The sequence below is a fragment of the Ranitomeya variabilis genome, chromosome 5 (assembly GCF_051348905.1).
Source record: "Ranitomeya variabilis isolate aRanVar5 chromosome 5, aRanVar5.hap1, whole genome shotgun sequence".
NCBI lineage: Eukaryota > Metazoa > Chordata > Amphibia > Anura > Dendrobatidae > Ranitomeya > Ranitomeya variabilis.
The window spans coordinates 422,877,861-422,903,606 of record NC_135236.1 but is presented as its reverse complement, the minus strand read 5'-3'; the positions used below and the strand labels follow the sequence as shown (position 1 = coordinate 422,903,606).

General features: G+C 44.3%; 1 protein-coding gene and 1 long non-coding RNA gene across 3 annotated transcripts in view; one reads left to right on the top strand and one right to left on the bottom strand.

The window, feature by feature from the left end:
- LOC143776180 (uncharacterized) overlaps positions 1–21,933 on the bottom strand; it is a 32,868-nt gene extending 10,935 nt beyond the window's left edge. The window contains exon 1 of the long non-coding RNA XR_013215785.1: positions 21,885–21,933. This is a non-coding gene — a long non-coding RNA (uncharacterized LOC143776180). The remainder of the gene's footprint in view (positions 1–21,884) is intronic.
- The window catches only part of BEST3 (bestrophin 3), a 90,418-nt gene that overhangs the window by 25,499 nt on the left and 39,173 nt on the right, over positions 1–25,746 (top strand). Inside the window, exons 1-2 of one of the 2 annotated variants that reach the window (XM_077265268.1) lie at positions 22,050–22,092; positions 23,940–24,034. In XM_077265268.1, coding sequence (XP_077121383.1) covers positions 22,067–22,092; positions 23,940–24,034 — 121 coding nt within the window. In that variant the 5' untranslated portion in view covers positions 22,050–22,066. Of the gene's footprint in view, positions 1–22,049; positions 22,093–23,939; positions 24,035–25,746 lie in introns of those variants that run through there. The other variant, XM_077265267.1, reaches the window with a different exon arrangement.

The window sequence follows — 25,746 nt, the reverse complement described above, 5'->3', positions numbered from 1 at the left end:
TACATACGGCACAATGATTCTCAATGGGTCTAGTCCTATCAGCCGTATATTACCGATCCGTAATATACGGCGTTCTACGGCCGTACAAAATCGCAGCATGCTGCGTTTGTCAGCGTATTGCGCAAAACAATCGCCAATGAAAGTCTATGGGGCGAGAAAAATACGGATTCCACACGGACCAGCAGTGTGACTTGCGAGAAATACGCAGCGGTGTTAGTGAAAAGTCAGTAATTCAATTGCCGGCTTTTCATTTCTCCTGCCTAAACCCGACAGGATATGAGACATGGTTTACATACAGTAAACCATCTCATATCCCATTTTTTTTTTGCATATTCCACACTACTAATGTTAGTAGTGTGTATGTGCAAAATTTCAGCGCTGTAGCTGCTAAAATAAAGGGTTAAATGGCGGAAAAAAATGGCGTGGGCTCCCGCGCAATTTTCTCCGCCAGAGCGGTAAAGCCAGTGACTGAGGGCAGATATTAATAGCCTAGAGAGGGTCCATGGTTATTGGCCCCCCCGTGGCTACAAACATCTGCCCCCAGCCACCCCAGAAAAGGCACATCTGGAAGATGCGCCTATTCTGGCACTTGGCCTCTCTCTTCCCACTCCCTGTAGCGGTGGGATATGGGGTAATGAAGGGTTAATGCCACCTTGCTATTGTAAGGTGACATTAAGCCAGATTAATAATGGAGAGGCGTCAATTATGACACCTATCCATTATTAATCCATTTGTCTGAAAGGGTTAAAAAACACACACACACACATGATTTAAAAGTATTTTAATGTAAGAAACAAACAGGTTGTTTTAGTATTTTATTGTTATCTCAATCCATCAGGAACACCCTCGCTTGGCAAAATAATAAACACACAATATACATACCTTCTGATGTCCTATCACGTCCCACGAGGTAATCCATCTGAAGGGGTTAACTAATATTACAGGCATGAGCTGCGCAAAAGCACTCGCTCGTGCCTGTAATCCCCGGGTGCTGAAAGGAAAGCAGAGTGATCTATACTTACATTCAGTCGCGGTGATGCGCCCCTGCTGGATGTTCTCATGAACTGCAGCCTGGGAACTTTTTCCCACGCTCCAGGTCATATGAGGACATCCACCAGGGGGCGCATCACCGCGACTGAAGGAAATGTAGGTCAATGACCTACATTTCCTTCATTCGCCGGGGAATTACAAGCACGAGCACAGCTGCATTTGCAGGGCTCCTGCTTGTAATTTATTTTAACCCCTTCAGATGGATTACCTCGTGGGACGTGACGGTTCAACAGAGGGTATGTATCTTGTGCATTTATTGTTTTGCCAAGCGAGGGTCTGCAAATGGATTGAGAGAGCAATAAAATATTAAAACAACCGCTGTGTTTATTTCATTAAAATACTTTTAAATCATGTGTGTGTGTGTTTTTTAACCCTTTCAAACAATTGGATTAATAATGGATAGGTGTCATAATTGACGCCTCTCCATTATTAATCTGGCTTAATGTCACCTTACAATAGCAAGGTGGCATTAACCCTTCATTACCCCATATCCCACCGCTACACGGGAGTGGGAAGAGAGTGGCCAAGTGCCAGAATAGGCGCATCTTCCAGATGTGCCTTTTCTGGGGTGGCTGGGGGCAGATGTTTGTAGCCACGGGGGGGCCAATAACCATGGATCCTCTCCTGGCTATTAATATCTGCCGTCAGTCACTGGCTTTACCACTCTGGCGGAGAAAATTGCGCGGGAGCCCACGCCATTTTTTTCCGCAATTTAACCCTTTATTTTAGCAGCTACAGCGCCCAAATTTTGCATACACACACTACTAACATTAGTAGTGTGGAATATGCAAAAAAAATGGGGATATGAGATGGTTTACTGTATGTAAACCATGTCTCATATCCTGTCGGGTTTGGGAAGGAGAAATTAAAAGCCGGCAATTGAATTAACGGCTTTTCACAGATATCGCGCTGAAGTAAATATAAATACAGAATATATATATATATGTGTCTCAATGACATATATACAGTGGGGCAAAAAAGTATTTAGTCATTCAGCAATAGTGCAAGTTCCACCACTTAAAAAGATGAGAGGCGTCTGTAATTTACATCATAGGTAGGCCTCAACTATGGGAGACAAACTGAGAAATAAAAATCCACAAAATCACATTGTCTGTTTTTTTATCATTTTATTTGCATATTATGGTCGAAAATAAGTATTTGGTCAGAAACAAACAATCAAGATTTCTGGCTCTCACAGACCTGTAACTTCTTCTTTAAGAGTCTCCTCTTTCCTCCACTCATTACCTGTAGTAATGGCACCTGTTTAAACTTGTTATCAGTATAAAAAGACACCTGTGCACACCCTCAAACAGTCTGACTCCAAACTCCACTATGGTGAAGACCAAAGAGCTGTCAAAGGACACCAGAAACAAAATTGTAGCCCTGCACCAGGCTGGGAAGACTGAATCTGCAATAGCCAACCAGCTTGGAGTGAAGAAATCAACAGTGGGAGCAATAATTAGAAAATGGAAGACATTCAAGACCACTGATAATCTCCCTCGATCTTGGGCTCCACGCAAAATCCCACCCCGTGGGGTCAGAATGATCACAAGAATGGTGAGCAAAAATCCCAGAACCACGGGGGGGGACCTAGTGAATGAACTGCAGAGAGCTGGGACCAATGTAACAAGGCCTACCATAAGTAACACACTACGCCACCATGGACTCAGATCCTGCAGTGCCAGACGTGTCCCACTGCTTAAGCCAGTACATGTCCGGGCCCGTCTGAAGTTTGCTAGAGAGCATTTGGATGATCCAGAGGAGTTTTGGGAGAATGTCCTATGGTCTGATGAAACCAAACTGGAACTGTTTGGTAGAAACACAACTTGTCGTGTTTGGAGGAAAAAGAATACTGAGTTGCATCCATCAAACACCATACCTACTGTAAAGCATGGTGGTGGAAACATCATGCTTTGGGGCTGTTTCTCTGCAAAGGGGCCAGGACGACTGATCCGGGTACATGAAAGAATGAATGGGGCCATGTATCGTGAGATTTTGAGTGCAAACCTCCTTCCATCAGCAAGGGCATTGAAGATGAAACGTGGCTGGGTCTTTCAACATGACAATGATCCAAAGCACACCGCCAGGGCAACGAAGGAGTGGCTTCGTAAGAAGCATTTCAAGGTCCTGGAGTGGCCTAGCCAGTCTCCAGATCTCAACCCTATAGAAAACCTTTGGAGGGAGTTGAAAGTCCGTGTTGCCAAGCGAAAAGCCAAAAACATCACTGCTCTAGAGGAGATCTGCATGGAGGAATGGGCCAACATACCAACAACAGTGTGTGGCAACCTTGTGAAGACTTACAGAAAACGTTTGACCTCTGTCATTGCCAACAAAGGATATATTACAAAGTATTGAGATGAAATTTTGTTTCTGACCAAATACTTATTTTCCACCATAATATGCAAATAAAATGATAAAAAAACCAGACAATGTGATTTTCTGGATTTTTATTTCTCAGTTTGTCTCCCATATTTGAGGTCTACCTATGATGTAAATTACAGACGCCTCTCATCTTTTTAAGTGGTGGAACTTGCACTATTGCTGACTGACTAAATACTTTTTTGCCCCACTGTATATATACTGTATATATGTTTTCCCGAACATTTGAGCACATAAATCCATTAGATGTCGGTTTTGCAAGCCTGCGAGAAAATCTCGCAGTACGGATGCCATACGGATTACATACGGAGGATGCCATGCGCAAAATACGCTGACACACCCTGACTACGGATCAATATTTTGGGAACATTTCTCCGTATTATGGCCGTAGTACGGACGTATAATACGTTCCATATTGTCTTACGCCAAGTGTGACGCCGGCCTAAGGACTTTTTCTCCGAAGGCTAATTCCTCTTTTGACATCAGGTCTAGCCTGTAATGTTTGCAAAATGTATGGACTGAGGACCAGGTAGCAGTTCTGCATATTTGCTCGATGGAAGCACTAGCTTTCTCAGCCCAGGAGACAGCTGTTGCTCTGACAGAATGGGCTGTAAATGTTTCTGGCGGTGGAAGGTCCTGGATCTGATAAGCCTCCAAGATTGCTTTCTTGGTCCAGTTGGCGATTGTAGACTTGGAAGTCTTCTTCCCTTTATTCTGGCCTTGAAGATGAACAAACAGACTCTGGTCCTTCCTAATTTTTTCCATCACCTGGAGATAAGTACCATTCTCCGAAGATCCAGAGTGTGGAACTTGTCATGATTTTCAATGGCGAGAGAACATAGCCCAGCATATATGAGAACTAGCTCTTGGAAGATGGAAACTATACTGACCATGAACTAAACCTGCCGCACAACTAGAAGTGGCCGGGTAGCATGCCTACGTTTTTTAACCCTAGATGCCCAGCGCCAGCCGGAGAACTACCTAATCCTAGCAGAGGAAAAGACAGTCCTGGCTCACCTCTAGAGAAATTTTCCCAAAAGGCAGACAGAGGCCCCCACATATATTGGCGGTGATTTTAGATGAAATGACAAACGTAGTATGAAAATAGGTTTAGCAAAATCGAGGTCCGCTTTCTAGATAGCAGGAAGACAGAAAGGACACTTTCATGGTCAGCAGAAAACTCTATCAAAACACCATCCAGAAATTCCTTTAAGACTCTAGCATTAACTCATAACACCAGAGTGGCAATTTCCGATCACAAGAGCTTTCCAGACACAGTAACGAAACAGCAGCTGTGAACAGGAACAAAATGCAAAAACACACAAGGACAAAAGTCCAACTTAGCTGGGAGTTGTCTAGTAGCAGGAACAAGCACAGAAGGCTTCTGATTACATTGTTGACCGGCAAGAAACTGACAGAGGAGCAAGGTTATATAGCGACTCCCACATCCTGATAGGAGCAGGTGAACAGAGGGGATGATGCACACAAGTTCAATTCCACAAGTGGCCACCGGGGGAGCCCAGAATCCAATTTCACAACAGTACCCCCCCCTCAAGGAGGGGGCACCGAACCCTCACCAGAACCACCAGGGCGATCAGGATGAGCCCTATGAAAGGCACGGACAAGATCGGAGGCATGAACATCAGAGGCAGTGACCCAAGAATTATCCTCCTGACCGTATCCCTTCCATTTGACCAGATACTGGAGTCTCCGTCTGGAAACACGAGAGTCTAAGATCTTTTCCACAACGTACTCCAACTCACCCTCAACCAACACCGGAGCAGGAGGCTCAACGGAAGGCACAACCGGTACCTCATACCTGCGCAACAATGACCGATGAAAAACATTATGAATCGAAAAGGATGCAGGGAGGTCCAAACGGAAGGACACAGGGTTAAGAATCTCCAATATCTTGTACGGGCCGATGAACCGAGGCTTAAACTTAGGAGAAGAAACCCTCATAGGGACAAAACGAGAAGACAACCACACCAAGTCCCCAACACAAAGCCGAGGACCAACACGACGACGGCGGTTGGCAAAAAGCTGAGTCTTCTCCTGGGACAACTTCAAATTGTCCACCACCTGCCCCCAAATCTGATGCAACCTCTCCACCACAGCATCCACTCCAGGACAATCCGAAGATTCCACTTGACCGGAGGAAAATCGAGGATGAAACCCCAAATTACAGAAAAACGGGGACACCAAGGTGGCAGAGCTGGCCCGATTATTGAGGGCGAACTCCGCCAAAGGCAAAAAAGCAACCCAATCATCCTGATCCGCAGACACAAAACACCTCAAATATGTCTCCAAGGTCTGATTAGTCCGCTCGGTCTGGCCATTAGTCTGAGGATGGAAAGCAGACGAAAAAGACAAATCTATGCCCATCCTAGCACAGAATGCCCGCCAAAATCTAGACACGAATTGGGTCCCTCTGTCAGAAACGATATTCTCAGGAATACCATGCAAACGAACAACATTTTGAAAAAACAGAGGAACCAACTCGGAAGAAGAAGGCAACTTAGGCAAGGGAACCAGATGGACCATCTTAGAGAAACGGTCACACACCACCCAGATGACAGACATCTTCTGAGAAACAGGCAGATCCGAAATAAAATCCATCGAGATGTGCGTCCAAGGCCTCTTCGGGATAGGCAAGGGCAACAACAATCCACTAGCCCGAGAACAACAAGGCTTGGCCCGAGCACAAACGTCACAAGACTGCACAAAGCCTCGCACATCTCGTGACAGGGAAGGCCACCAGAAGGACCTTGCCACCAAATCCCTGGTACCAAAGATTCCAGGATGACCTGCCAACGCAGAAGAATGAACCTCAGAGATGACTCTACTGGTCCAATCATCAGGAACAAACAGTCTACCAGGTGGGCAACGATCAGGTCTATCCGCCTGAAACTCCTGCAAGGCCCGCCGCAGGTCTGGAGAAACGGCAGACAATATCACTCCATCTTTAAGGATACCTGTGGGCTCAGAATTACCAGGGGAGTCAGGCTCAAAACTCCTAGAAAGGGCATCCGCCTTAACATTCTTAGAACCCGGTAGGTACGACACCACAAAATTAAACCGAGAGAAAAACAACGACCAGCGCGCCTGTCTAGGATTCAGGCGCCTGGCAGACTCAAGGTAAATTAAATTTTTGTGGTCAGTCAATACCACCACCTGATGTCTGGCCCCCTCAAGCCAGTGACGCCACTCCTCAAAAGCCCACTTCATGGCCAAAAGCTCCCGATTCCCAATATCATAATTCCGCTCGGCGGGCGAAAATTTACGGGAAAAAAAAGCACAAGGTCTCATCACGGAGCAGTCGGAACTTCTCTGCGACAACACCGCCCCAGCTCCGATTTCAGAAGCGTCGACCTCAACCTGAAAAGGAAGAGCAACATCAGGCTGACGCAACACTGGGGCGGAAGAAAAGCGGCGCTTGAGCTCCCGAAAGGCCTCCACAGCATCAGGGGACCAATCAGCAACATCAGCACCCTTCTTAGTCAAATCAGTCAATGGTTTTACAACATCAGAAAAACCAGCAATAAATCGACGATAAAAGTTAGCAAAGCCCAAAAATTTCTGAAGACTCTTAAGAGAAGAGGGTTGCGTCCAATCACCAATAGCCTGAACCTTGACAGGATCCATCTCGATGGAAGAGGGGGAAAAAATGTATCCCAAGAAAGAAATCTTTTGAACCCCAAAAACACACTTAGAACCCTTCACACACAAGGAATTAGACCGCAAAACCTGAAAAACCCTCCTGACCTGCTGGACATGAGAGTCCCAGTCATCCGAAAAAATCAGAATATCATCCAGATACACAATCATAAATTTATCCAAATAATCGCGGAAAATGTCATGCATAAAGGACTGGAAGACTGAAGGGGCATTTGAAAGACCAAAAGGCATCACCAAATACTCAAAATGGCCCTCGGGCGTATTAAATGCGGTTTTCCACTCATCCCCCTGCTTGATTCGCACCAAATTATACGCCCCACGGAGATCAATCTTAGAGAACCACTTGGCCCCCTTTATACGAGCAAACAAATCAGTAAGCAGTGGTAACGGATATTGATATTTAACCGTGATTTTATTCAAAAGTCGATAATCAATACACGGCCTCAAAGAGCCGTCTTTCTTAGACACAAAGAAAAAACCGGCTCCTAAGGGAGATGACGAAGGACGAATATGTCCCTTTTCCAAGGACTCCTTTATATATTCTCGCATAGCAGCGTGTTCAGGCACAGACAGATTAAATAAACGACCCTTAGGGTATTTACTACCCGGAATCAAGTCTATGGCACAATCGCACTCCCGGTGCGGAGGTAGTGAACCAACCTTGGGTTCTTCAAAAACGTCACGAAAGTCAGACAAGAATTCAGGAATCTCAGAGGGAATAGATGATGAAATGGAAACCAAAGGTACGTCCCCATGAGTTCCTTTACATCCCCAGCTTAACACAGACATAGCTCTCCAGTCGAGGACTGGGTTATGAGATTGCAGCCATGGCAATCCCAGCACCAAAACATCATGTAGATTATACAGCACCAGAAAGCGAATAACCTCCTGGTGATCCGGATTAACACGCATAGTCACTTGTGTCCAGTATTGTGGTTTATTACTAGCCAATGGGGTGGAGTCAATCCCTTTCAGAGGTATCGGAGCCTCCAGTGGCTCCAAATCATACCCACAGCGTTTGGCAAAGGACCAATCCATAAGACTCAAAGCAGCGCCAGAGTCGACATAGGCGTCCGCGGTAATAGATGACAAAGAACAAATCAGGGTCACAGATAGAATAAACTTAGACTGTAAAGTGCTAATTGAAACAGACTTGTCAGGCTTCTTAGTACGCTTAAAGCATGCTGATATAACATGAGTTGAATCACCACAATAGAAGCACAACCCATTTTTTCGTCTAAAATTCTGCCGCTCGCTTCTGGACAGAATTCTATCACATTGCATATTTTCTGGCGTTTTCTCAGTAGACACCGCCAAATGGTGCACAGGTTTGCGCTCCCGCAGACGCCTATCGATCTGAATAGCCATCGTCATGGACTCATTCAGACTCGCAGGCACAGGGAACCCCACCATAACATCCTTAATGGCATCAGAGAGACCTTCTCTGAAAATCGCCGCCAGGGCGCACTCATTCCACTGAGAAAGCACAGACCATTTGCGGAATTTTTGGCAGTATATTTCAGCTTCATCTTGCCCCTGAGACAAGGACATCAAGGCCTTTTCCGCCTGAAGCTCTAAATGAGGTTCCTCATAAAGCAACCCCAAGGCCAGAAAAAACGCATCCACATTGAGCAACGCAGGATCCCCTGGTGCCAATGCAAAAGCCCAGTCTTGAGGGTCGCCCCGGAGCAAGGAAATTACAATCCTGACCTGCTGTGCAGGGTCTCCGGCAGAGCGAGACTTCAGGGACAAAAACAATTTGCAATTATTTTTAAAATTTTGAAAGTGAGATCTATTCCCCGAGAAGAATTCAGGCAAAGGAATTCTAGGTTCAGACATAGGTGCATGAACAACAAAATCTTGCAAATTTTGTACCTTTGTGGCGAGATTATTCAAACCTGTAGCTACACTCTGAAGATCCATTTGAAACAGGTGAACACAGAGCCATTCAAGGATTAGAAGGAGAGAAAGAGAGGAAGGCTGCAGTATAGGCAGACTAGCAAGTGATTCAATTAAGAGCACACTCAGAACTAGAGGAAAAAAAAAAAATTGTAGCAGACTTCTTTTTTCTCTCCTTTCTCAGCCAGTAATTTAACCCTTTTTTGGGCCGGTCAAACTGTCATGATTCTCAATGGCGAGAGAACATAGCCCAGCATATATGAGAACTAGCTCTTGGAAGATGGAAACTATACTGACCATGAACTAAACCTGCCGCACAACTAGAAGTGGCCGGGTAGCATGCCTACGTTTTTTAACCCTAGATGCCCAGCGCCAGCCGGAGAACTACCTAATCCTAGCAGAGGAAAAGACAGTCCTGGCTCACCTCTAGAGAAATTTTCCCAAAAGGCAGACAGAGGCCCCCACATATATTGGCGGTGATTTTAGATGAAATGACAAACGTAGTATGAAAATAGGTTTAGCAAAATCGAGGTCCGCTTTCTAGATAGCAGGAAGACAGAAAGGACACTTTCATGGTCAGCAGAAAACTCTATCAAAACACCATCCAGAAATTCCTTTAAGACTCTAGCATTAACTCATAACACCAGAGTGGCAATTTCCGATCACAAGAGCTTTCCAGACACAGTAACGAAACAGCAGCTGTGAACAGGAACAAAATGCAAAAACACACAAGGACAAAAGTCCAACTTAGCTGGGAGTTGTCTAGTAGCAGGAACAAGCACAGAAGGCTTCTGATTACATTGTTGACCGGCAAGAAACTGACAGAGGAGCAAGGTTATATAGCGACTCCCACATCCTGATAGGAGCAGGTGAACAGAGGGGATGATGCACACAAGTTCAATTCCACAAGTGGCCACCGGGGGAGCCCAGAATCCAATTTCACAACAGGAACTGTTCTTCCTTACTTCTTGGCTCTTGATAGAAGGAGGGGAGAATTATCTCCTGAGATCTGTGAAATTCAGAGACGACCTTTGGAAGAAAGGATGGATCCAACCGCAGAATAAGTCAGTCCTCTAAGACCTTCATGTAGGGCTCGTTGATCGAGACAGCCTGTAGTTCGCTCACTCTCCTGGCTGTAGTTATTGCTACCAGGAAGGTGGTTTTCCAGGCGAGTCTGTCCATGTCTATTGACGGCAAGGGCTCAAAGAGTGGTAGTGTGAGTCCTTTCAGGACCACATTGAGGTCCCAGGATGGAACTAGGTTCACAGCTCTTGGACATATGCAGGTTGCTGCTGTCATAAACCTTCTGATCCATCTGTGGTCGGCTAAAGACTGGTCAAAATAGGAGCTTAGGGCTGCCACCTGGACTTTGAGGGCGTTAGGTCTGAGACCCTTCTCTAGCCCTTCTTGCAAAAAATCCAAGATTCTGGCTTAGTTCGGCCGGTGTGGGTTAGGCCATTTGGGAGCACTCCATGTGATAGAGGTCTTCCATATCTTCTGGTAAATGGAGTTGGTCACTGCCTTTCAGCTTTTTTGTAGTGTCATAATGACCTTCTTGGACAGCCCTCTGGTCCTCAGGATTGAGAATTAAGAAGCCAGGCCTTCAGGTGTAATCTCTCAGGTTCCGGATGAAGTATTGGCCCTTGATAGAGAAGGTTCTTGACCAGAGGTAGTGCTATTGGTCCATCTACTCTTAGGTTGGCAAGGATTCTGAACCAGCTTCTTCTGGGTCAGAATGGAGCCACCAGGATTACCTTGACCCTTTCCCTCCTTATCTTTTGTAGGACTCTTGGTTAAATCGGTAATGAAGGGAAGACATAAGCCAGTTTGAATGTCTATGGTTGGGCTAACGCGTCTACACCTAAGCCGGGATCGTTTGGATTTAGTGAATAATATTGGTCCACCCTTGTGTTCTGACCACTTGCGAACAGGTCCACCTCTGGCTGACCCCACCTTCTGGTCAGTATCTGAAAGATTTTGGGGTCTAGACACCATTCTCCTGGATGGATCTTTGTTCTGCTCAGTAAATCGGTTTATGTATTTATCGCACCCTTTATGTGTAGAGCATACAGTGAGAGAAGGTGTTCTTCTGCCCACGAAAATATTTTGGCTGATATTGCTTTCAGATCGTTGTGCCTTGTACTTCCCTGATGGTGAAGGTGGGCAACTGTTGTCATGTTGTCCGAGTATATTTTGACATGGGAATCCTGGACAAGGGTTACTGCTACCCTGAGGACCTCCTCTATTCTTTTAGTTCCCTGAAGTTCGAGGATTGTTGGCTTATCTAATCTGACCATCATCCCTGTAGTATGTGTTGGGATACCATGGCTCCCCATCCTTTCTCGCTGGCGTCTACTCTTATAGTGACCGCTGGGTCTTGCATCCAGGGAACTCCTCTGGTTAAGTTCTCCTTTTGTAGCCACCATGTTAACGAGGACTTTACATGCTGTGGTATTCGGATCTTTTCTAAGGATTCTGGGGATCCATCCCAGTTTGCCAGGGTATGAGTCTGAAGTGTCCTGGTGTGAGCTTGTGCCGATGCTAACATTTGGATGCAGGATGCCATGGATCTGAGAACCGACATGGCCCATCTTAATGATATGATTTCTTTGCTCCACAACATCTTTATCTTTGCTTTTAGCAAAATCTGTTTTTGTCTGGGAAAAAAAGATATTTGGCTGTGTGAGTGTAATAGGACTCCTAAAAATGTTTTTGTTGTTACCGGACCATATCAGATTTCTTGTGGTTCACTATCCAGCCTAGGGATGATAAGATCTGGACTGTCATGTGAAAATGTTCTTGTAGCATGGGTACTGAAGGAGTCACTAACAAGAGGTCGTCGAGGTATGGGACTATACATATATGTTGACCTCTGATGTAGGCCATGACCTCTGACATGATCTTTGTGAAGATGCGTTGGGCTGAGGATAGTCCAAACGGGAGGACGTTGAACTGGTAATGGTCTATGCTTTTTCCCCTGGCAACTGCAAACCTTAGGAATATCCGATAAGTTGTATGGATTGGGACGTAATAATATGCGTCCTGTAGGTCTGTGGTCGCCATGACGAAATCTTGTCCAATCAGAGGTACTGTTGACCTGACGGATTCCATCTTGAATCTCCTGTATGTTGCATATCGATTCAGGGGTTTCAGGTTGATTATGAACCGATGAGACCCATTTGTTATTTTTATCAGGAATAGGTTTGAGTAATGTCCCCTGTTCCTTTCGTTTTCCGGGACTATGGAGATTACCTTGGTGGTTAATAGGTCTTCTACTCCTGCAATCAGGTTGGACTATAGCTCTGGCGTAGAGAGACATGTTGTTTTTAATGTTCTTTGAGGATATGAGACAAATTCTTATCTTTATCCCTTCTCTGACTGATCTTAGGGTCCATTGATCTGAGCAGATTTTTTGCCAGTACGGGAGGAAGTTTGAGATGCGACCTCCCACTGTTATGGCATCATTGCTTCTTTTGTTTCTGGGAGTGGGGAGAAAAAGATTCCTGTCTTTTCCCCTTTTGAATAGCTCCAGCCCCTCGACTTGCCCTTCCCTTTGTACTGAGGAGTATGCTCTTGTTGAGAGCGGAAGGGTCTTTTCCTAGGGTTTCTAGGCTCTGGTAAGGTTTTCTTCTTTTCTGAAGCCTTTTGTAATAGCTCGTCTAAGGCAGAACCAAAGATATATTTCCCTTTGAAGGGAATAGAGCACAACTTCACCTTTGAAGTCATATCCCCGGACCAAGATCTTAGCCAGGGTGCTCGCCTCACTGAGTTTGACAACCCTAATGACCTTGCTGCTACTCTCACTGATTCTGCAGAGGCATCCGCTAGAAAGCCTGTCGCCTTCTGGAAGAGAGGTAAGGAAGCTAGAATGTCTTCTTTGGGAGTACCTGAGGACAGGTGTTCCTCCAGTTGCCCCAGCCAACGGTACATTGATCTAGCCACACAGGTAGATACTGCAATGGTGTTCAATAAAGACTGTACCTCAATCTCCATGGTCCTCCTTACTTCCGTGAGGAGTTCCTCTATATCACCCGAGGAAAGTATTATCTCTCCTCCTGGGAAGCCTCTGGGTCTAGGAATAATTCACCCTCTTCCAGAGGCTCGTCTGGGATCAATGCTTCGTCCTGAGAGTCATCATACCCTTCTTCCTCTGGATTAAGCTTCCTCCTTTTAGCTTCAGGAGGGGCACTAAGAGAGAGTGTGGGCTGGGAAAGGGCGGTTTTAATTTCATGCTGGATTAGGCCCTTAATCTCTTCCATCAAGGATGGTTGCTCTTCCCTGATGACTTTCTGTGCACTCTGCATAATGTCTTCTTTTATGAAGAGGCCAATTTTTTTGTACAAACTGCGCATCTGCATGAAGTCTTAGATTTGCTTCCTGATGCAGGTTCCTTGTCCCCCTGCAATAAAGGCGAGAAGGAATCGTAAGATTGTAACCTGTATCAGGGAGTGGACACCCAGTGCCAGACTACTTACTGGGACTGGGATGGTGCTGGGATCTGCAGATGCAGAGCGCGAGGTAGTTGACATATCCATGCTGTTTTTTACCACACAGTGGTCCTACCTTAGATGTCTTCCTGTCCGTGGCTTTTATATAGGTGACCGGACTGCAACACCTGTCCTCTTGATTAGAGGACCTCCTCTTTCCGATGTCCAGGTGTGGGGGAGGAGAGCCCGCCGACACCATATGCGCTGTAAAACACTGTGCGTTCCAGCGTGGAACGCAAAAAATTCCTCTTGCATGCTGAAGCCGGCGGGCGTCTGACGTCACATCCTGCCACCGGCTTCAGACCGGAAGTCTCCGCGTGTGCCGCGCGACATGTTGGCCACAACGCCAGAGGAGGGGCTGGAGAGCTTCGAGAGGCCTCGAGCCGAAGACTGCCCCCAGACCTTGCCTGAAGGTGCAGACTGGAGAAGGGCGTCCCGAGTCCCAAGGAGACGGGAGCAGCACTCGGGGAAGAGAGATAAGTCTGCTCCCCAATTTACAAGTTTTTTCCCCCTCGGTGACCACTGCCGGCACAGTACACCTGGGATGACCTCTTCCTCCCTAGTAGAGACAGGAAAGAACACTGAGGGGAGGATGACGGAGGGGTTATTTAACCTCCTTGTCATTTCCTGTCCCTATTAGCAAAGGGGTAACATCCTCCAGGTGTGTTGTCGTGGGGGGTTACTAGAGAAAACTAAGCATGCAAAGAAAATAACTTTGCGTTATGCTCGCACCCAGACTGTATGGAGCGAAAATGGATTATGGTCCCACTGTGCTTGTGGACCAAGGAGAGCCTGGAGGGGCGTGACTAAGTGCCTCCACAAGACTGACCCCGGATGCATGGCAACTGATGGTGCCATGATCTGAGGAGAGCCCGGGGAGGCATGACCAGGTGCTACAGTAGGACTGACCTCGATCACCCAGCAGCTGAGCCCTCAATGAGATATGAAGGTGCTGGCGGACACGACTGCTATACAGGCAGGCAGGTGTAAGACCCAGTTAAGACAGGATGGAAGGAGTGGTTTTCAGGGAGAACTGGGTCTCTGTAAAGGGGGTACTCGACTGCAAGTGCAGACAGACAGTGAACCGCAGATGCAGACAGACAGGCAACTGCAGACACTGACAGGCAAAGCATGGCTCTGTTCACAAGGAGTAGGCAGTGCTCTGTTCACAAGGAGTAGACAGGGTCAGGTTCACACAGGATGCTTACAAGGATAGGTTCGGACAAAACAGACAGGAACAAGTTCACACCGGGTACTTACAAAGAAGTAGAAAGTGTATTCACTAAACACTAATGTTGCATAGAGACAATACGTTTTAGAGATAACAGGTTCAGACACTGCAGGTTTTAGGGATAAGAACAGGTTCAGGCACTGTAGGTTTTAGGGATAGGACAAGTACAGACACAGCGGGTTTAGGGAAAGATCCAGACTTAAGGCCCCGTCTCACTTAGCGACGCTAAAGTGATCCCGACAACGATACGACCTGTCAGGGATCGTTGCTGCGTCGCTATGTGGTCGCTGGTGAGATGTCAAACAGTGAGATCTTCCCAACGATCGCTGCTGCGATCTCACTGTTTGACATCTCACCAGCGACCTGTACAACGATGTCACATGGGAGCTATTATGACGATTCAGTGTCTGAGTCGTCAACGAGGTCGTTGGTAAGGTGTCAAACACAGCGATGTGTGCTACCCAGCGGGACCTCAACGATCAAAAAAAGGTCCAGGCCATTCCGACACGACCAGCGATCTCACAGCAGGGGCCTGGTCGCTGCTACGTGTCACACATAGCGAGATCGCTACTGAGGTCGCTGTTGCGTCACAAAACTTGTGACTCAGCAGCGATCTCGCTAGCGATCTCGCTTAGTGAGACGGGGGCTCTAGATACAAACAGGTTTAGGGATGGGTCCTAACTCAGGCAAGGATGGACACAGGTTCAGGGTTTGGGCCTGGGTACTCAGCCTCCAGGGAGACAGAGACAGGAAAGATCAAATACAGGTACAGATACAGGGTTTAAGCCTGGGTATTCAACTCCCAGAGTGGCAGAAACTGGAGAAAACCTGGCAACTTAGCAGTTGCACAAACACACTGTAGGAGAATGTTGCTTAGGGTGCCTCTTAGCAATAGGCTAAGGACACATTAGGAATATGCAGACTGTTTCTTTAAGAACTGATCTAAATCCTATTAAATATCTATGGAAGGAGGTGAAACATGCAGTCTGGAGAAGGCACCCTTCACACCTGAGAGTTAAAGGAGTATGCCACCGGTGAAATGTGGGTCCGTGCTCCAGGTACTGGGTATGCATCCACTTGGATTTTAATGCATAAATTATTCCTGATATGCTCCATATTTTATAAATTAATTTATCCATTCACATGACATATTGCCAATTTGATACATTTGTATGCAGGGACGGGCCAAAGTATTTTGGTGCCCTAGGCAGATAAAGCCCATGGCACCGCCATTCCAAAGCAAAAGAATGGCTCAGAGACTATGGTAACAGGACCCCTAATGCACATTCCCCTTTCCCTTCCAATGGGTTAGGTAGCAAACACTGATGACCACATCCACTAGAGTTGTTACCTTTTTCACAAAAAAGTTATCAAAAGTAGAAAAAAGTGATGTACTTTAGGGATGTGACTTAACAGAGAGTGCAATTTTAAAGCTAGATACAGAATCAGTTATTTTTTGTGGACTATTTACCCAATACAGGGGAAAAAATAGCGATATTCATCCCTGACATCCTATATTTTAAATGTAGAGCTCAAGGATAGTTATGGAAACTAATAAAGTGTAACTATAACTAGAGCTATTTGGTTTCAATTAAGGTGTTCAGCATTTGGAAAATACCCTCATGCAAAATATACAGACCCCCATTATAAATAAAGGGATACATCAAATGGTTTTTGCATCCTTCATGTGACAAATACAGCTTGCACAAAACTCGTGGTGGTTCTGGTGATGTATTCCGGTTTTGGTGACATTCATGTAGCGATGGTTGTTCTGAAACTGTATTCATGCATCAATGATGAATACGAAGCCAAAATCATCAGTACATATTTAGAGCACCAGAATCATCAATAGTACATGAATATGGCACCCGAAACATCATCAGTAAATAAATACTTCACCAGAGCCACCATTAGTACATGAATGCATCATTAGATCCACCATTAGTACATGAATACAGCAACAGACCCACCATCAGTACTTGACTATGTCACCAGAACCACATCAGTAAATTAATATGTCACCTGAAACTCCATCAGTACATGAATAGGTCATGAGAAACACCATAAGTACAAGAATACATGACCAGAACCACTAGTACTTGAATGCAAGAACCAAGCTTAGTGCAAGAATCAATTGTAATATCAAGTCAGCCCATAAACAATTGTATCGCATGAACCTACAATCCTACAACTCCCAGCATGTTCTTAACAATGGTAAGGAGATTCTGGGAGTTGTTATTAACAGCCATCATCAGACTGCGGACCATACTGGAACCACCGTACTGATGATTTAATATCATAGATGAATTAATCGGTATCACAAATAAACATTTCCATGCAGATACCTTATAGATTACATCTTTTCTGGAGTCGTCTCTTTCTTTTCATCTCCATCTTGTCTAGATGGCATGATGACTTTTTATATCCACAGCTGTTCCTTGCAGACGTCCCTCATGTCTTTTACAGCACATCCTTTTTCAAATAACTTTATTAAAATATTTAACACAGTATAGGTAAAGGGAAGGGGAACGGAATGAGGGTAAAAGTCAATGAAGTTTCGCTATACTGGGGAACAACACAGAAAAGTAGGGAAAGGGGGGAGGGAGGAAGGGAAATATATAAAAAAAACTAACAGTAGTGTGTTACAACTATGTAATGCGGTTAGGGTAACAATCGCTTGTGACATCTTCAATTTAAGTTAAATGAAAATAAGAAACAAAGAAGCAAATTAAGGGGGCAAAGTCAGACCACGATTTCCACCTCTTATAGTAGGTAGCGTAATAGTTATTTGCTATAGCGTGGCTTTTTTCTTATGAGTTATGTAGTGACATTTTATCAAAAATATCGCTAATTTTAGGAATAGATTCTTCTTTCCATAAGGTCGCTATAGAGTTTTTAGTAAGCAAACATAAATGAATTATTGTGGATTTATGAGAAGTGTGGATTGATACAGCACGTCCTGACACAGTGCCCTTAGAAATAAGAGTGTTATTAAAATGCCCTCTGCATAAAAATATCTGTCCATATTATGACCCTAAATAAGCCTCCTATGGTATATGACCTCCACACTGTCTTTCATTATCAGATATAACTGCCACACCACCCACCCTTATGAACCATGGCCAATACCATGGCTGTCCCCTCTCTAATTAGTTTTTCATTACACTATCTATATCTCCACATTGTCCCCCCACCATGCTAACTACTCTCCATATTGTGCCTCCATTTCATGCTTTCCCCACTCCATATCTATTCTGTGCCCCTTTTCACACTATGCCCTCATACTGCCCACCACGCTGCCCTCTTCAAACTCTAACCACTCCTCACACTGTTCCCATACACATTATGATGGTCACCACAGGCGCTCATATGGTATGATATCCACAACAACCCCCCCATCCCTCATTTTAATCCCCCCCTCCTGCACAGCCCCTCATTTTAATCCCCTCAATCAGGACAGCTCACCTCATTTCATTCTCCCCATGAGCACAGCCGCTCCTCTCATTTTATTCCCCCCGTCAGCACAGCCCATCATTTTATTCCCCCCATCAGCACATCCCCTCCCCTCATTTTATGCACCCCTGCACAGTAATATAAGAATTAAAAACAATATAATCCCGGCTTTCGCCCACTGTCTCCTCTTCTGTGAAGTGCAGCAGTGGATGCTGGACAGCATGATGACATCAATCCATCGCTTCACTCCATCGCGTCCCCTGCGTGCGCTTTCTCAAACAAGACGCAGGCCAGAAGTGGCCTGTGTCCCCTGCGTCTTGCTGGAGATCCCGGTGGAGCAGGGGAGATTACAACTCCTCTTCAGTCCTGTGCGCCACCCACAGCAATTGCATTCGCGTCTGACAGACTCGACTGCAATTGAGAGCAGGGAGAAAGCGATAGCAAAGGGCACGGGCAGAGAGAGAGGTGAGCGGTGTCAGTGACTGAGCGCTCACGTCCGTGCCTGCGCCCCGACCATCAAAGGGTAGACAAGGTAGAGCCCTAGGCAGATGCCTAACCCTCGTTCTGGCCCTGTATGCTACATCTCACCTCACAGAGTTGTAGTACTAATTGTTTAGATACCATGGCACAATACAATTACCGTAGGCACTTTCTATACATTACTGTACACCATGCACATGTCAAATTTTGAAGGTTTATTGCATTTTATCATCTACCTTCTGTTATATAATACCTTGATATATTTCTGTGTCATATGCAATTAGACGCTATTTTAGCTACAATTACTATTTTGAAAAATTGAGTCACCAGTACATATGCATATTAATGTTCACAGTTATTGGAACATTATGCAGCTGTTAGTTACCCTACCCTTCCCTCTATCTTGAATTTTTAATCTTACGTTGCAGTTGTTCCCCTAATTTACTCTTTTATGCTTGTATTATGATTTTTCAATAAATTCTGGTATTATTTATACCCAATTGGTCTTGTGGCATATCTATAGGAGCATATGTTTGTTTTGGACACATGACAACCTTATTGTTTATTCTGGCTATTTACAGACTATAATTAAAAAATAGAGGTACTTAGGGCATACGTTGGCCAATTTGTGACAGCCCTTTGTGACAGCCCTCTATCGGCAACAAGAAGTATCCCACTGTAGATGGGAACCTACACTCTCATACTTACTGCTCCTGGGCCAAAACCTACAAACTTAATGGTCATGTAGGATCCAGCATTAATTAAAAACAACCTCAGACAAATGAGAGGAGTGCTTAGCCAAATATAGAATAACACAATTTTGTATTGCTTTTAGGCTAAAAGTCCAATAGCATGACATTTTTAACTTTTCTGCTTCAATAAGAGTCCTGGAAACTACTCTGAACTAACTTGTGAAACTAGATGTTTCAGAAAAAAAATAATTTCCCTTATATTAACACTTTAAAGGTATATAGAAAAAGAGCCTTTCTCCAAAAGACAAGACTATCCTATAATAGAGTGCCTAACATTACACTAAGGCTATGTGCACACGTTGCAGAATTGCCGCGGAAATTCTGCAACTCCCTGCCGTGGGAAATACGCATGCAGAATTGGCATGCATATTCCCGCTTAACACTAGCGTTTTGCAAGCGTAATTAGCTTGCAGAATGCTAGCGTTTTCCAAGCGATCTGTAGCATCGCTTGGAAAACTGATTGACACGTTGGTCACACTTGTCAAACACAGTGTTTGACAAGTGTGACCAACTTTTTACTATTGATGCTGCCTATGCAGCATCAATAGTAAAAAGATATAATCGTGATATTCTCACCTTTCGACGGCCCCCGCAGCTTTCCCGCTCCTCGCGATGCTCCCGTTCCCAGTAATGCCTCGCGGCAATTACACCAGATGACCTAGCATCGCACGAGACCGCTACATCATCACAGGTCATTCTCGCAAGGCATTACTGGGAACGGGAGCATCGCGAAGAGCAGGAAGGCTGCGGGGGCTGCCGGAAGGTGAGAATATCACGATTTTTATTTTAATTCTTTTTTTTTACAGGTATATGGTGGGCATATCCCCATGCGGGAAGTTAGTGGATCAATGCATTCCTATGTGTGCGGAATCGCCATGATTCTGCACAAAGAATGAACATGCTGCGTTTTTTTTCCGGAATAAAAAACGCAACATGTGCATAAAAAACGCGGAATGCATTAAAAATTATGGGATGCTTATTTAAGCTTTTTTTTAGTGTTTTTTCGGCGGAAAACGGCTAAATGCTAAAAATCCTGAACGTATGCACCTAGCCTAACACTGCTCTTATGCAGCAAGACAGCTTTTAGGCTTGTTTTAGACGAATCGAGCCTCCATTCCCCTGGATTATGATGAATCTTCAGAGCTTCTTTTAAACTGTTGATGTTGCATGCCATAAGATCGCCCTCCATGAAGAAGTGAAACAAAGTTGTTTTGTGAAACAAAGATATCTGAATATCGCTCACTAGGAGATTCCATTGTTGCAGACTGTAACCTAAGGCTGCTTTCACGCATCAGTTTTTTGTCGTCAGGCTCAATCCGGCTAATTTTGAAAAAAATGGATCTGGCGAATGATGGCGCCGGATCCCTTTTTTTCCCATAGACTTGTATTAGCGACGGATTGCACCGGATGGCCTCGTGTTTCATCCGTTGTTCGCTGGATCCGGCGAAAATTGTTCATCCGACGGCAGGAAAAAAACATACAAAGTTATGGTTTTTGTCTCCGGCGAAAAACCGGACAGCGGCATCCAGCGTTTACTACAATGGAACCCTATGGCGCCAGATCCGTCAAATGACGGAATCCGGCGATGGATTCCATTTTTTTAAACTGAGCATGCTCCAATTTTTTGGGGACCCAATTGGCTGGATCAGCTAGTCGGATCCGTCGAAAAAAAGGATCCGTCGCATCAGTTTTTCACAATCTGCAAAGGATCCGTTTTTTTCAACATTCGACGGATTGTGCCTGATGGCAAAAAAAAAGTGATGTGTGAAAGCAGCCTAAGAGGAAGTAGCTTCATGACACTAAGCGCCCTCTTGCTCACTTGACTAGACTGAAAATGTTTCTGGTGCTTTGGGAACCGGTAGTTCTTCTGTATATGGTACTGGCTGTATTAAAGCTGCAATGTTTGGATACTGTAAAGTCCACTTTATCTTCCTTGAAACTCCTTTCCTAACGAGGGGCACCATGCAGAAATAGCAATTGGTAGTGTGATCGGTTGTCTCTCTCCAGGTCATTGGGACTGCAAAAGGCAAAGATTGCCTCTTCCCGTGCAATCACTGGGTAAGATGTGATGCACATTGCCATGGAGTACACCGTGGGGGGTCACGCAGAACCCACCGCGTTTACTAGTTTGTCATGGATAACACCAGGGAGATCACAAAGATTATATGGAGGCTGGTTGTGGGACATGCTAGGTCTGTTAGAATTTTATGAGATCCTTAATTTTCAGGATATCTTTGCCTTGAGGTCCCAGGTGGTAGATATTGTTGTCATGTTTCCTATTGCGATTATACCTTTCTATGGAGATGAAACATGAGATGAATAGCATCATCCATCTGAGCAATATTAAGTTAGAGGGGTTAGAATGGCCTTATGGTGGTTTGAGTGAAACCGTTATGTTCGTCCCTTCGATACGACAGCAAAATTATATCTCGCATAAATATTGGATTGATGCAAACCCCAATATTCATCACTGACCATTGGCTCCAAAGTGTCTCAGACAATCCATGTTGAGGGCAGAGCAAAGTATTGTAGTGTGCAGGCGCCGGAAAAGGTCAGAGAGGCTCATGCTGCTTTAACTGCTGTGCTGTTGAGCACATGCCAGAGGAGAGGCTATGGATCCTGAAACTGGAGGGGATATCCCAAGATGATAGTGGCAGATGGATGTGACATTTGAAGAATATTTGTTAAGTTTTAACTACTATGGGCAGATTTATTTTTTTCAAGTGGATTACCCCTTTATTGCTGTGAATACTTTTCTGCCCAATGATGACAGAAGTATTCTAGTAGTGATACCTTTATTGGCTAACCAGAAAATAATATGTTTGCAAGCTTTCAGAGCACAGTGGCTCCTTCTTCAGGCAAGATTACAAATAGATTAATAAGAAACAAGCACAACATTTAGAGAATACTACAGCAGTACATTTGTTCAGGGGGTGGGAAAGTGTGATGCCTCCTAAAGATAAGTCAAGGTAATCAAATTAGGCATTTTGTTACAAATGGAGAGGCAGTGAGTGGGAATGATGTTCTTAGTTATCCTGAGTCCATCTGGTGGAGGTGTGAATTGCTTCCATTTGTAATCACGCCTGAAGAAGGAGCCTCTGTGCTCTAAAAGCTTGCAAACATATTATTTTCTGGTTAGCCAATAAAGGTATCACTCCTAGAATACTTCTGTCATCATTGGGCAGAAAAGTATTCACATCGATTTTTCTGGCTAACACGTTACCACATTACAATTTGTTATTGTACTCCCTTTATTGCTAAAATTCCAGGATTATCCAGTTTATAAATCAATGAGGTAATGTTGCTGTTACCAAATACTTTGGAATAGGGCTACATTTCTTAACCATGCAGCATGAAATGCTGACAGTCTCCCTCATTACAATTAGATCTGTTTTTCTCTGAATAACATCTTCATTGTAAAGAAAATGTAGCTTTTAAAAGAGCTGGAAATGTGAAGAAATACATCTGTGTCGCTTCCCTCCATCTTATCCATATCCAGCTCAGCTTAAAGAGGTTGTCCACTTTTGTAGGACAATTTTTTTTTAGTTCATTAGAAATCTTACACCATTTTTGGCTTTTACAGACTCTATATTTCTATGGACATTCAATTTTGCTGTGTTTTGAGGTCATACATCAGCTGAGATGAACTGTAAGGCAAATGGTGCAAAGTTTGTAATGACACCCAATTGCAGAAATTATTTCTAGCCCCAATAACATCCATTTAAATTAAAAAAAAAGTCCCCTTTAACTTGTTTCTCCTATTTTTTTCATATGGCTCTCTTTAAAACAGAAAGTATTAGGCTATGTTCCAACAAAGAGCTTTTGATGCAATTTTGACACTGCATATTTTTGCTGCATCAAATACACACTGTGTTACAGTTCCATGAAAGTGGATGTGATTTATAGTAATCTCATGCCCATTGTGCTTTTTATTTATTTTTTTTAATCGTAAACTGAACTGCGGTACGTGTTTCAAATCCGCAGCATGTCAATTTCTCTTGGGATCTCTTGGCAGATTTGGCCAAGACTTGCAAAAACGCACACAAAAACTAATAGGTGCAAAAATGGTGCAGAAATTCTGCAGCGTCAAAAACTCATTGTGGGAATGTACAGTAGCCTTAGCCTCTCGTAGGGTTTAGTGGTCAATGTGAAAAAACTCAATTTGTCTCAGCTGTCCGGACCCCTTTCTGTGTCACATGGACTTGAGCAAGACAATTTGACATTTCTGCAACCACAACAAATTGTTTTGATTTTACTCAGTTAAAATACCAATAAGTCTGATCTTTACAAAGGTAAATCTATGAAGTGGATGGACATCATTTTAATCTAACACATATTTGTTTAAACTCCCGGATTGTACTGACATTTTATTAATATTTGAATAAAAAAGAGAAGCATCATATCAGAAGATGTAGTGTGCAAAAGAGACATATTGCAATTTTATATTCATTTTTGTAACTTTTTACATAAGAAAATGTAAATAAAATATCAAATTTCAGAAGTTGTACAATCTTCTCACATCTGCTGCAGATTTTTTCTTACAGATTCTCAAAAACGTTATTTTGAAAAGCTATCACTTTACTGTGATAAATATGCAGAACAAATCCCAGTTACCTTTGTGCTCGGTAAGTGGTTGCCACTGGTGGACTGATCCACAGCAGCTTCTGTTGTGAAGGTGTGGTGCACGCTGCATGCAGCTGACACTTTAGAGGACATGTTTAACAAATTGCGCTTAAAAACACATTTTCAACTATCAGGTACTTGGGTCCTAACTTTCACTTGTATTGTTAAAGGGAACCTGTCAGCAGGTTTTTCCCCTGTAACCTACGGTCACCACCTTTCAGCCCTGTGTTACAGCATTCTGGAATGCTGTATATAAGTCTCCAAGCTGCACTGCAAAACAAAAAAAGACCTTTTATTATACTCACCTACGGGACAGTCCGATCTAATGGGCATCGCTGGTCTTGCAGTCCTACTTTACTGCTTCATGTGGAAGACGCGTCTTACGTCATCCACATGGTGTTCCTCCATTGCACGCCTGCACAGGCGTACTTCTTTCTGCCCTGCTGAGACCAGAGCAAAGTATTGTTCTGCACATGCACGTAGAAAGGCCAAAGAGCGCCAGCGAAAACGCACTACAGTACTTGGCCGTGCCCTCAGCATGGCAGAGAGAAGTATGCCTCCATAGGAGCACAATGTGGGAACACCATGTGGATGATACAGGACATGCTATCCACAGGAAGCAGAGAAGAAGGGCGGTAATTGCAAGAAGAGTGGAGCCACTAGACCTAGACCAGTGACCCCCATCAGACCAGACCACCCCATAGGTGAGTATAATAAAAGGTCTTTTTTTGTTTTGCAGGGTGGCTTGGAGACTTATAAACAGCATTCCAGAATGCTGTAACGCAGGGCAGAAAGGTGGTGACCGTAGGTTACATAGGAAAAACCTGCTGACAGGTTCCCTTCAAATCAGATTGACTGCTTTGACAAGTGTTATTTACTAGCACCATGTATAATAGGTGGCTGATCCCTTCTTTAGGTCGGGGTCACACAAGCGATGAGTCTTTCCTGCGAGAGAATCGGACTGATGACACTCAGCTCGAACCCGGTCACAGTTTGAGCAAATTGTCAGTTTACTGTGATCCAATTTTTTTGCATGAGAGAATCACATCAGAGATGCGAGAGAGATGGAGAACTTAGTTTCTCCTTTGTCTCCATCCGTGCATGTCAGACTACACTCAGATAACATCCAGTGCAAGTCCAATGTTTCTCAAGCACCCATAGACTTGTATGGGTTGTATTATCTGACATCTGGAGCCGCTCGCAGCATGCTGCGATTTTTTTTTTCTCATGCCAAATTGGAAAGAGAAAAATATAGCAGACCTGCACTTCCCCATAATATGGTATTGGTCCAAGTGCTACCAGATAAGGCCATGTGCACACATTGAGTATTTGTTGAGTTTTTACCTCAGTATGTGTAAGCCAAAACCAGGAGTGGAACAATCAGCGGAAACCTAAAATAGCGACACGTCACCACTTCTTCATTTTCACCCACTCCTGATTTTGGCTTACAAATACTGCAGATTTTTTTTTTTTTTCAAATCTCCAAATACTGAACATGTGCAAGTGGCTGTGTTAAGCTACATGCACACATTGAATATTTGATGAGGTTTTTTTACCTCGGTATTTTTAAGCTAAAACAAGGAGTGGAACAGTCATAAGTAAAGTATAACAGAAACACGTCACCGCGACTGCATTTATCACCCACTCCTGGTTTTAACTTACAAATACTGAAGTAAAATACTGACCAAATACTCAATATCTGCACGTGGCCTTA